This window comes from Gobio gobio, assembly GCF_949357685.1.
Source record: "Gobio gobio genome assembly, chromosome: 14".
NCBI lineage: Eukaryota > Metazoa > Chordata > Actinopteri > Cypriniformes > Gobionidae > Gobio > Gobio gobio.
This window is the reverse complement of record NC_137107.1, coordinates 47,836,795-47,849,084: the sequence shown is the minus strand read 5'-3', so window position 1 is coordinate 47,849,084 and position 12,290 is coordinate 47,836,795. Positions and strand designations below refer to the sequence as shown.

Below are 12,290 nucleotides of genomic sequence, written 5' to 3'. Positions count from 1 at the left end.
ACTTAAAGCACAAATCTAGTTTACTACTAGTATTTAGTTTGAGATGTATTTTTATATCCTGTTGAGAAATAAGATTTTTTGTGAAATTAGTTGATGTCAATACATTGTTAATAAGATACTTAAAAAGATATTGTATTCCTTTTTCTATTCTATGTACTCTGCAGAGGACACCAGGGGCCTCATTTATAAAACTTTGCGTAGGATTTGCGTCAGAAGTGGCGTACGGATGAAACATAGGACGTGCGTACGCACAGAAATATTCGGATTTATAAAACCGTGCGCACGCACGTCCTACGCAGATTTCCCTTAATAAATCACAATCAATTCTAAATGTAGCGTAGCTTTTGCGGCTTCATGTCACGCCCATAGTTGCCTATAAATAGTCCGCGAAACGCCCCCAAGTTAATATTCATCGATTGCGAAATCATGGCAAACACAGAGAGGAAATCATGGCAAACACATTTGCCACATTTGAAAACTAAAAAAACGTAACCTCACTCAATGTGAGGAAAAGATGAGAAAAATGTTGTTTTGGAGGGCACAGTGTGGGCATTAGGCTACTAATGCCAAAAAGGCACTTGAGTGGCAAAAGGTTTCAGACGCCGTAAATGCTGTAGCCTCACAACCTCGGACCGTGGCCGAAATAAAAAAGAAATGGTCGGACATCAAAGTCGAGGCAAAAAAGCGTCTAGCGCACCATCGCCTGAGTGTGTCCTCGTTTGCCAGCAACTCTTCTTGCTGTCTGAAGATGCGTTCACTACGAATCCTTCCATTTGCGACATCTTCTAAGAGCGCAATATCAGCCATTGTGCGTCATTATGCATTGTGATGGGGCATTTTATTTCCATCCATTTAATTGCATCTGACAAGCTATAGATGTCGGTTATAATCTACGTGGAAATGGGAAATAGGCTATAGTTCAGTGCAAATGGAAAGTCTTGCAGCTTTCTGAATGGTTGAGACATACATACGTTATTTTATCAAAAATAAAACAAACTAAAGGCATATGCATGAATACCATGATTCCGTAGCTGATGAAGACATTTTTACTATGAAAACAACTTTCCCCAGTGGACAATCAATCTATCTATTTATCTATATATCTCCCTAATTATCTATCTATCTGTCTTGAATCTATATCTGCTCCGCCAGACGGACACATTGACGAGAATATCAGTTTTGCACATTATTTCGTTCTGTTTACCATATTATTTATGAGGATGAATTGCATAACATGCCAATATTATTGCAGAACATATTTCACTTTTCTTTTTGCAAATATGGGTTCTGGTTTGCATCTGTTGTAATTTTCGTTTGATTTTGTTTGTTTTACACTGCAGATCGATCAAACGGGTGTTCGTGTAGGCTGTTAATTGTACAAGCCTACACGAACACCCGTTTGATCGATTACGTAAGACTTGCTTTGTGAAGTCTTCTTGTTATTTATGAGAGGCAGTATTGCCATTTCTTTTACACAACGGTCTACAGTTTCACACACTTTCACGTGTTTCTTCCATCTGCCGACGGTGTCGCCATTTCCGTTTTTGTGCGTACGCCTGGGTCAGAGCTTGCGTGAAGGACCGCACATTTTCCCGTCAAGTTTGCTTTTTATAAATACCAATTATTGCGTAGAGAGCGGCGTACGCCTTCTTTTGTGCGTACGCAACGTTTATAAATGAGGCTCCAGGACTCAGTAATTAAGACTAGACATATCTGCAAAAAAAGTTTTTTTTTTTTCATTTATCAATACATTTTTAGGTTTCAGACTATTTTTAACCAAACTTTGTATAAAGGTGATTCTCAACTATGTCATGAAAGATTTAACAATGATTTTATATACCATTTTCCTTTATGCAATATGTGTGTAAAATAGTAGGGGTAGTCCCATTCTATACAATGCATTTAATTTGCATATGAATATGTTCTTGTTAGAGGTTGAACCAATCAGTTATTGGCAAAAATCCAAACCAATAGTTTTTCCAGGTTGTGTTTGTTGCTGGAGCTGATGAGAAGGGTCCACTGTCATTATACAGTACGAGAGCAGCCTCTAGAGGCGAAATAAAAACTATCACTGATACAGAATCGATTTTAAGCTTAGTTCTAACCAGATGCGCGATGGAAAACGTTCAGATAATCTTAAATACTGAAACCCCCTTTTTGTTTATTGCTTGTAATATGTTTCTTTGTTCCTCTTTATTATTTACTACTTGCTTTTATATTTTGAAGCTACACTATATTGAAAAATAATACACCCCTCCAAATCATTGAACTCCTGTGTTCCAATCACTTCCACGGCCACAGGTGTATAAAATCAAGCACTAGGCATGCAGACGCTTCTACACACATTTGTGCTCAGTGAACTCAAGCGTGGTACCGTGATTGGTTGACACCTGTGCATTAGGTCCATTTGTGAAATTTCCTCACTACTAAATATTCCACGGACAACTGTTAGTGGTGTTATAACAAAGTGGAAGCAATTGAGAACAACAGCAACTCAGCCACTAAGTGGTAGACCACTTAAAATTACAGACTGGGGTCAGCGCATGCTGAGGTACACAGTGTGCAGCAGTCGCCAACTTTCTGCAGAGTCAATAGCTAGACCTCCAAACTTTGTGTGGCCTTCAGATGAGCTCAAGAACAGTGTGTAGAGAGTAGGGATGCCACAATACTCAATATAATTTTGAACCGTTCAGTACAGCATTCACGGTTCAATACGCACTTGTGAATTGCGTTTTGCATTTAATTAATAATTTTTCTACAAATTCTATCATTTGCCTCCATCCCAATACTGAACAACGCGACATACATTCACATTAGGGATGGGCGATATCTTATCGTGTGCGATATACCGGTAAAAATTCTCCCCACGATAAGAGTTTGCTTCCTGCGATAATAACGATAAAACCTAGTTGATGGCGCGACCCATCCGCACAATGCCGCCGCTGGCCGTCTTGATGCAGCGTTATTACTTAATGATGGCCGCAGTGGCTGCGTTTGTCAATTTGTATAGCTGAACGGGGGTTGGAGAGAGAATTTTCTTGTGGTGCCCCCGGCAGCACTCGGTGCCCTAAGCGCAGCGCGTGATGGGAGCGGCGACACTGAATCCGCATCTCACGTGCAGAGCGAAAACAACTATGGCGGAAGAGTTCATAGCTAAACGAGGGGCTACCTGAGGGCAATCTGAACCTGTACATACAGATGTATTTTCACTCGCTGAGCACTTGGACTGAGCGCTTAGATTCGCTTTTTCTCAATCGATCGGCAAAGCACACTATTTCAGTTCAACTCAATGAATGCGCAGTGTATTTGACACACAGTTAACACTATAGTGTGAGGCGCGCAACTGAGAGCGCTCAGTGTTTCACACACACTCAAAGAGAGAGCGAGAGAGTCTTACACAACACAGAATTGACGTGCTACATGTAAACAATATCCTTTGTTGTATTTTCCTGTAAAATAATGGCGTTTATTTGGAATTATTCAGCCTTTCATAAACAGGAAGAAACGAATGCACAAACGGGAATCTCATTGGCTGGCACGGACCTATTACTGTGCCTGTTTTGATTTCAGCAAATCAGTTCGAATGAGCGCTGACAACGTGATTAATATTCATGAACCCTTAGGGCAGTTTATTTTTATTAGTTGAAGAATTTGTGGTATTATTATCTTATCAACTCAAAATACTGAAGTTCTATCATTAAATCATTATTTGTAACTTTTTTGTAATCTGAACACATGGTTGTGATAATTACTTTTGCTGTTTCTGCTATTTTTACCACTGTTTGCACCATGAGTGTATGAATAAATACAGAATCGGTTTACATTTAAAACTTGTCATTGATTTGAATTATTATTGTTTGTATTGTGTGATGTTTTTCAGCACAGTTGCACTATTTAAACATTACCTGCACTTTTACAGAAGACAATTATATCTGCAACTTTTCCATTTCTGAAAAGGCTGGTCTGGAATTTTACATAAAAATATTTATATATTTATTATGTATTATAGGAGCCTGTTTGATGACAGGTACGTTTTACTTAAGATCATTGTTTGTTTTTCTAAGTCTGCATGCAGAATGCAGCTCTCACTTGTATCCAAAAACATGGGGAATGATACTACATTTATCGTCATTGATATCGTTATCGCAATAAATACTAGAAAATATCGGGATACATTTTTAAGTCCATATCGCCCATCCCTAATTCACATCACGTTAGTGGTAGAGTTATACTCATGGAACATTATTCACAAACATGAAAGTTCATTATTTTCATGCGTTTTACAACCTTGCCGGTTAAACATGCACGCACTAAACGAGTGTCAAACACGTGATTACTGGAATAAGTAGTCTTACTTCACTAATACTGTCAAATACACACAAGGTTAACATAAACACAGTCGGTTATGTCTAAAGTGAAAGTAAAATCGGCGTGTGTCTGTATATTAGATGCACGCAGGTCTTAAATTGACAGCAGCGCAGCCTAGGGAACACGCTGTCCTTAAAGGGAGACCTCTAAAATTATGTAATTATTTACTCACTCTAATATTGTTCTAAACCTGTATTCATTTCTCGATGACAGAATTTTCATTTTTGAGTGAACTATCCCTTTAATGTTAATACAACAACTGACTGAAAAACTAATACAGTAGCTTTAATAAGAATCAATGTATATTTTATAGTGAAGTCTATGTAGTGTTTTATTTTTACATTCATTCAATTTCATACTTAAATGCTGCTGTACAGCTCTGAGCTGCCAGTGTAAATCTTTATTACTTATTTTATATTTTACAATACACTAGGCATGTGTACAAGGTTTTTTTTTTAAAGTAAAGTTAAGTTTAAGTAAGGTTTTTCAATTCTTTTAAGTAAAATAAAGAAAGAGTATTGCAATAAAAAAGTATTTTTTCTCTTTAACCTCTTGCTGTTCCTGTTGCTTAAAATAGAATAGCAAAAAACTGATGTGACAAGCCATCAGAACCGAACCAAACCGAAAACCGTGGTTAAAAACCGAGGTATGTATTGAACCGTGGACTAACTGTATTGTTGCATCCCTAGTAGAGAGCTTAATGAATGGGTTAGCAGCTCATCCAAGCCTTACATCACCAAGTGCAATGCAAAGTGTGGGATGCAGTGGGGTAAAGCACGCCGCCACTGGACTCTAGAGCAGTGGAGACGTGTTCTCTGGAGTGACCAATAACGCTTCTCTGTCTGGCAATCCGATGGACGAGTCTGGGTTTGGCGGTTGCCAGGAGAATGGGACTTGCCTGACTGCATTGTGCCAAGTGTGAAGTTATGGTGTGGGGTTGTTTTTCAGGAGTTGGGCTTGGCCCATTAGTTCAAGTGAAAAGAACTCAATGCTTCAGCATGCCAAGACATTTTGGACAATTTCATGCTCCCAACTTTTTGGGAACAGTTCGGGGCCCCTTCCTGTTCCAGCATGACTGCGCACCAGTGCACAAAGCATCGGTCCATAAAGACATGGATGAGCGAGTTTGGTGAGGAGAAACTTGACTGGCCTGCACAGAGTCCAGACCTCAACCCAATAGAACACCTTTGGGATGAATTAGAGCGGAGACTGAGAGCCAGGTCTTCTCGTCCAACATCAGTGCCTGACCTCACAAATGCGCTTCTAGAAGAATGTTTATAGGAATTTATGACCACACTCATAAACCTTGTGGAAAGCCTTCCCAGAAGAGTTGAAGCTGTTATAGCTGTAAAGGGTGGGCCGACTCCATATTAAACCCTACAGATTAAGAATGGGATGTCATTAAAGTTCATGTGCATGTAAAGGCAGGCGTCCCAAAACTTTTGGCAATATAGTGTATTTCACAGGTTTGAATTGGTCCGATAAAGCTAAACTACGCTAAAGCTGTGTGTGCTCGTGACTCTTTAGCTCCACCCACTACACCCTTCATGAGATCGGCTGGTTTCAAAAAGAATCAGTACAGCATATTTTCTTTTATAAATATGAAAAAACTAAAGATTTTTTTGGAGATATGAATAATGCAATACCACTCTATAGGTACTCAAGATTAACATGAGATTGGCTGAAACTGTTACCCCTGACCCTTTAATTTTAACCAATAATTAAGAAAAAAAATGGCAGCTTTCAGACATGACTTTCCTCTTGTTTTATTATTAATTTGAGGATTATTGTTAGTTTCTATGACGTTATTTAATGACAATACCGAGAGCGCATTGTTTTAATGCAAGAGTGTATCTATGTAATGGATCTCTCCGCTCGCAGGCAGATTTCTTTCCCTCTCACACAAAACTGGACACGCGTCGCAAATATACAGGTCTCATGGCTCTGCTGTCATTCGCTCATGAATCTCTACTTGAATTGAAAAGGATTTCAATCATCAGACTTTCATGATTGACTGATGAAATAACACAGTGTACCTTTAAATTCACCTTTCTTGAGATAGCATTTTCAAGCTGATTTTAGCTGATTTTAGTTAATTATTTTATTTAGTGAACTGCTACTGATCATCAGAGATCAGCGAGAGCACGAATGGATTGTGTTTTTGCTTGGTTGGTAATGTATTTGCAGTCTGTGCGTTTCTCTTTACGAGGCACAAATGACTTTTGTGTAATTAATTCATGATTGAACATTGCGTTCTTCCGAAGATCCACCGGAGCGCCGCTCAAACGAACTCTCTGCACTTGGTTGCAAAGCATCTGAAGTCAACGTTAGTTCTTTAAAATATATGATGGATAAACTCGCGCCTCAATTTGAGTCATTTAACGCACTGTGTGTGTTATGGAAATCGCCATCTTTGATACTGTCACTATGGTTTCCATAATACGGTCGTGACTTCAGCTGTTTGATCATAGATATGTATCCAAGCAGAAACTAGAATCTGCTAAAGGAAATATTTCAAAACTCACAGGTTTAAGCAAATGCTGTGTTCAGTCCTAAGCTAGGGTTGGGCGATGTCTACCCAATTGGTATCAGACGATGTCTACAGTGAAACAGTGCGAAGGACGATGACGTCGTGGGTTGCGTTCGAGTGTTAAGCTCTGTTAATGTGGCACGTGTCTGGAGAAAGAGAGAACGCGCACAGAGCTGAAAGGGCTTGACTGAAGCACGTTTGGCGTTAGATAATTGTTTAACCCTTAAAAACCTAGACAGCTGACCAGGGCTAAAAATAACTATCGTTCTAAAATGTTTAATAATTTTTAAACCGCTAATCCAATCTGTATGCTGTAAAATGCACCGTAAAGAGGAGAATCTCAGCTTTTGGTTATTCAGAGGCTCCGTGGTGAGCGTGGATGCGTCATCAAAATCTGCAACATTGATTCGTCAAGGAAATGTATGTGGGTTGTTCCCTTGAGCCAAACGGACACAATTGTTGATCATTAGTCCCACCCCTCCCGTGCCCAGATTCGTTGAAACAGTCATCAGCTCAAACAATAAACATAGTGTTAAGTCTGCATGAAAATAAACCGAAATAAACGCATGCAGAGCACTCTCTCACATAGCACAGCACACAAAAGTCAGTATTTTTCTTTAATAGAAAATATTACACCGTTTCATTGTTGTTATTATATAACAATCATTCTATTTACTTTACTCCCTGAACTTTTTTGGACACGCCTACATTGTCAGTAAATAAAATACACCTTTTCACTTCAAAATGCCTAGAATAATATTATAATAAATGGTTACAACTTGCTGAGGGATTGTTACATGTAGACAAAATTTCATCTGGAAGTCTAAAACAACCAAGTCTAACTTTCTAAAGGAAAAAAATCCAAACTTCATGAAGTTCTGTTTGAGTTCACAGTAAAAAAAAACAATTTTTGCTGCCGTTTTTCTTAAAATTCTATTAAATGTATAATCGGGACTTCAAATGAGCTAGATGAAAACTTCATGTTCTCCTGTTTAAAATGATATATGACACTTGATGCTAACTGCTAGAATGGGTGAGAAAAATAAAGAAAAGTAGAGGCAAGTCAGGTGCTCCAAAAATGTTCTAGGTCTTTAAGGGTTAATCGACACATCATCCTCAATAAACCCGTCTCCGGCATGATGAGTCCGATCTTTCGAATATTCCTATTTTATAATTGTTTAATCGACATGTCATCCTCAATAAACCCGTCTCCAAGTTGCCAGAATAATAATAGTACGCTGTTTGTTAATTGACCAGAGGAGAACTGGCACCCCGACTGAGCCTGGTTTCACCCAGGGTTTATTTTTCTCCATTAGGTCACCTAATGGAGTTTTGGTTTCCTTGCCACTGTCGCCTTTGGCTTGGCTTGCTCAGTTGGGGACATCAACTAAATTACTGATCTGCCCACATTATCACTGTATGATAATTAAAATGAGCTGATGACATCACCGTTTTCTCCAGAGCGGCTGTACGGCCGAATAAAATTGTTGCATTATTTTCCTGTTTAACACTGTGAAGCTGCTTTGAAACAATCTGCATTTTAAAAAGCTCTATATAAATAAAGTTGACTTGACTTTAGATAAAACTACTAGAGGACATCGCACGGAAATATCATTACCACAAACCATCCTGAGTGCTTGTGGTGTGATCCGCTCTGCTGTTTTGATGCTCTGCTCACTTCATCTAGAAAATTGTGCTACTGTTCTGTCTCGCAGTCCGGATGTGGGCCATTTTGAATATCATTGGTTTAGCTCGTGTAAAACATCTAGTAGCCTATAATTCGTTTGCCTTTTTTTTTTTTTTTGCACAATAAAAACTTTAGTGTTTAAATTGTGTTCATTGAACTGTTTTGGATGTCATTTGTATAGGCGGATCTTTTGTGACGTCATTGTTTATGTTTGTCGCGTTGCATCATGGGAGTCGTGTGGCAAGAAACACTGCTAGATACCTGTAATTTGATTGTTTTGCACGTTTGGAGGAGGATTTAGAGAAGAGGATGGTTCACTCTTGCTGTGTGGTCGATTGTACGGCTCGTTGGGGGACTGATAAAAAGTTTTTTCGAATTCCCTCCGAAAAGGATAGCGAAAAACAAAAGAAATGGTTGCGTGCAATTAGGCGATTGAACCTGGACGCTCCGAAGAAAGCCTGGATTCCTGCAGCTTCTGATCGAGTTTGTGAGGCACATTTTGTTCATGGTAAGTCTTAGTGACTATGTATTTATAGAAGATTGAATAAAAAAATAAATAAAACTGAGTCAAATCAACTGAGTCATATGTTTTCGCGTTCTGATTCAGGTGTCTAGTTAGTGTGTACTAATTAGTACAGACGCCATTGAAAGTCTCACACTGAACACAATTGAATTGGTACAACAGTCACTACATTTTCAATAAATAAGTAAATAAGAACACTGATCAATGAAGACTTACCCGGCTTTGCAGTCGCAGTGAGCAGTGATTATTTCGCCGTTCTCTTTGGCGATCACCCACGGGAGATGCGAATCACGCTGTGACTCTGCTTGGCCAGGTCTAACCTCTGCTTTTAGCACGATCACTGCTTTCTGTTTGGCAGAAAAGATAGGCCCAACTATGCGAGAAACAAAATCATAGGCCTCCAGACTTTTGAAAGCCTTTAATTTTTTATGAGTGAAGGGTCCAGGGGTTTCTATTAAATAAGAATAAATGTCTCCCCTGCAGATTGTTGGCCAAGATACGGGCGAGTCGGACCAACGTTTTTTGTCATCCCAGATCTCATATGGGCTTTGAATAACTTCAATTTTGTCACCAATACAAATTTTGAGCTTCTCTCCAAACCTCCTCCGGTCTTCAGATGTTAAAGTGCTTATATATTGTGGATTTCGCCCGCTAACTCTCTTGAAAGTGCTCGTCGCGTCTTTACAGCCCGCCATACTGTTTGTTTTGTTGCCACACAACCACTCGCGCATGCGTACAAAGATGTCAACAAAGATCCTCCTATTGTGTGAGGGGGATACTAGTACTTGTGTGTTTATATGTGTCTCTGGGTCAGCACCAGCCAAGGCATGAAAGCATTGTGTACTCGCACTAGGGTTGTGACAGTGAGGAAATTTTCCCAATGGTTAATCCCGTTAGAGGATGGATACCCGACCCGAGCCCGATGGGACCCGTCGGTAACCGACGGCCCGGGCTGGGTTCGGACATATATTTCGAAATAATGTTCAGGTTCGGGTCGGGCTCGGTCACGTCAGCGCGATAAGGCATTGAACATTTGAAATCTAAAACAGCTTATTATGTAGGTAGCCAATGGGCCTGTTTAACTTGATGCAAAGGTATGTTTTTGTGATTAAAATAAATAAAAAATATTACCCTAACATCCGTCTTCCTGTGTGCGGAAATTTGTTTATGTTGCTGTGACAACGCGCAACATGTGCGTGCATATTGCATATTAGGCTACATGTGGCTGGCAGCGCAACTTCAGCGCTGCTGGCAGGACCATCGAGCAGAGGAGGACAGCCTTGAATCCATCCACAGTTGATGCAATCCTTTTTCTGCATAAAAACCTGGATTAGCCTAAACTTTGATGGATGGATTATGTAAATAGATCCCATGTTGCAGTTTAGTAGCCATACAGTTTTCGAGAAAAATGGTAAGAGTGATTTTCATGTCAATAAGCTGCATTTGTTACGTTAATGTTTTGTTCTGTTAGCATGGGCCATTTTTGGTAGACCTTTGTTCATTTAATTTCAATTGGCTATTTGATTTGGCCCTGTGTTAACGTGTGTATTTGTTTCCCCGTGTGTGCGCTGATGCGCTCATCTGTAATCATTTCAGAATGCCCTACAGTTGCCTAATAAAAGCGGGCTTTCCACGCGAACAAACGTACATGTGTCATTAGTATGAGAAAAACCAAATCGATTCGGGTTCGGGTCGGGCTCGGACATAAATATCTTAATGCCTGTCGGGCTCAGGTCAGGTTCGGTTACTACTCTTGTCGGACACAGGTCGGGCTTGGACAGAAAAATGCACTCTAATTGACGTATGACAACACTGGTAATACCGGTATCACCGGGGGCTTTTAAATCACTAATTCTAAACCAAAAGTAAAATGTGCCGTTCATAACTATGCGGAGCAAAGCAAGGTTGAGCTTCCATAGGAATTAACTGAAAACGCGCCAGTGGACACTACCGTGAATGACAGTGCAGTCGTGAATGAATGACATAAGTAAAATGGATGTACACAACAAGTGTATTGTATCAAATGATTAATTTAATAGTACATAGTAGTTATAAAGACAACTAATGTGGGGCAACAAAAATATCTATAGATTAATGATTAATCAATCATCAAAATAATAGTTTGTTGAAGTCCTACTCAGTCATAAAGAGAATGAAGGAAAACACCAACCTATTTGTTCCTCTGTTTCTTCATCTTTTATTCTGCAGGGTTCTTCCTCAAACTCCATCTTTACAATAGTATGTCTGTAGTTTCTCCTGGAGTAATTCCTCCTGCTTGCTTCTTCTTCTTCTCCTGTGGGAAGATGGGAATATTCCCAGCATTTAAACTCTCATGAACGGCTGTGGGAGCGGCTTCACTGACTGAAGGTGTGAATTGTGGTCGCTGTTGCTCATTTAGCAGATGATCATCACACTTACAATCACTCTCAATTATTTACAAAGACAACTGTTTAGAAACAATTCAACTCCTCCAGCTGACTTTTATGTTGCTCTTACATATTAGATATGATTACATGCACTAAAAACTGTTTGCCAGGTTACCTTACATACAATGAAAACACAACTCATAATATTCACAAATGATAACGTGAAAAACAGTCAGTAACGACTTTACGTTTCACGAGCGTAATGAACAACATCATTCGGTTCATTTTGATTAATTTCTGAGTGATTCACTAAATGAACCGACTCGTTTAGTCGTTTGGATTTAGATTTCTCCTAGTAAATGATAAATGAATGTACTCACAGTGTGAAAACATCAGATTTAGAGCAGAATGAACGGCTGTGTTCCACTCTTCTTCTCTAGACTCGATGTGTGTCAGTGCTTCGGTTGCTCGAGCGCCTCCACTGGCGGAAAACAATCACTATTAAACTATCTAACCTTCATAGAGTAGAATAAAACGACAACAGAGAGAAGATCTGTTATCTTTGTTGATAATATACAAACACAATTTATATCCCCAGACATGTTTAATTTAGAATAATTAAGTATTGATTTAGAAATAACATCTTGACACAGCTGTTTCACCATAATAAATCATTTTGGATAGATTAAAACTTTTGAGCGTATTTACCTTCTGGACTCCTTCAACTGTTGTGTATTACTGATGTTGGCTTTAATATAAATCTTGACTTAATTTTAAAGTTAGGCTATAGTACAAGTATTACTTACAGACAGGGCC

At 39.2% G+C, this 12,290-nt stretch overlaps 1 protein-coding gene across 2 annotated transcripts in view; it reads right to left on the bottom strand.

Moving 5' to 3' along the window:
• LOC307136829 (uncharacterized protein) overlaps nt 1-11,957 on the bottom strand; it is a 37,842-nt gene extending 25,885 nt beyond the window's left edge. Inside the window, exons 1-2 of one of the 2 annotated variants that reach the window (XM_079834141.1) lie at nt 11,855-11,957; nt 11,279-11,401 (exon numbers count right to left, since the gene is read on the bottom strand). Coding sequence is in view for 1 of the 2 variants with exons in the window: in XM_079834142.1 (XP_079690268.1) it covers nt 11,279-11,336 (58 nt within the window). In the remaining variant the exon portion in view is untranslated. The remainder of the gene's footprint in view (nt 1-11,278; nt 11,402-11,854) is intronic. The other variant, XM_079834142.1, reaches the window with a different exon arrangement.
• Nucleotides 11,958-12,290: the final 333 nt, after the last annotated feature.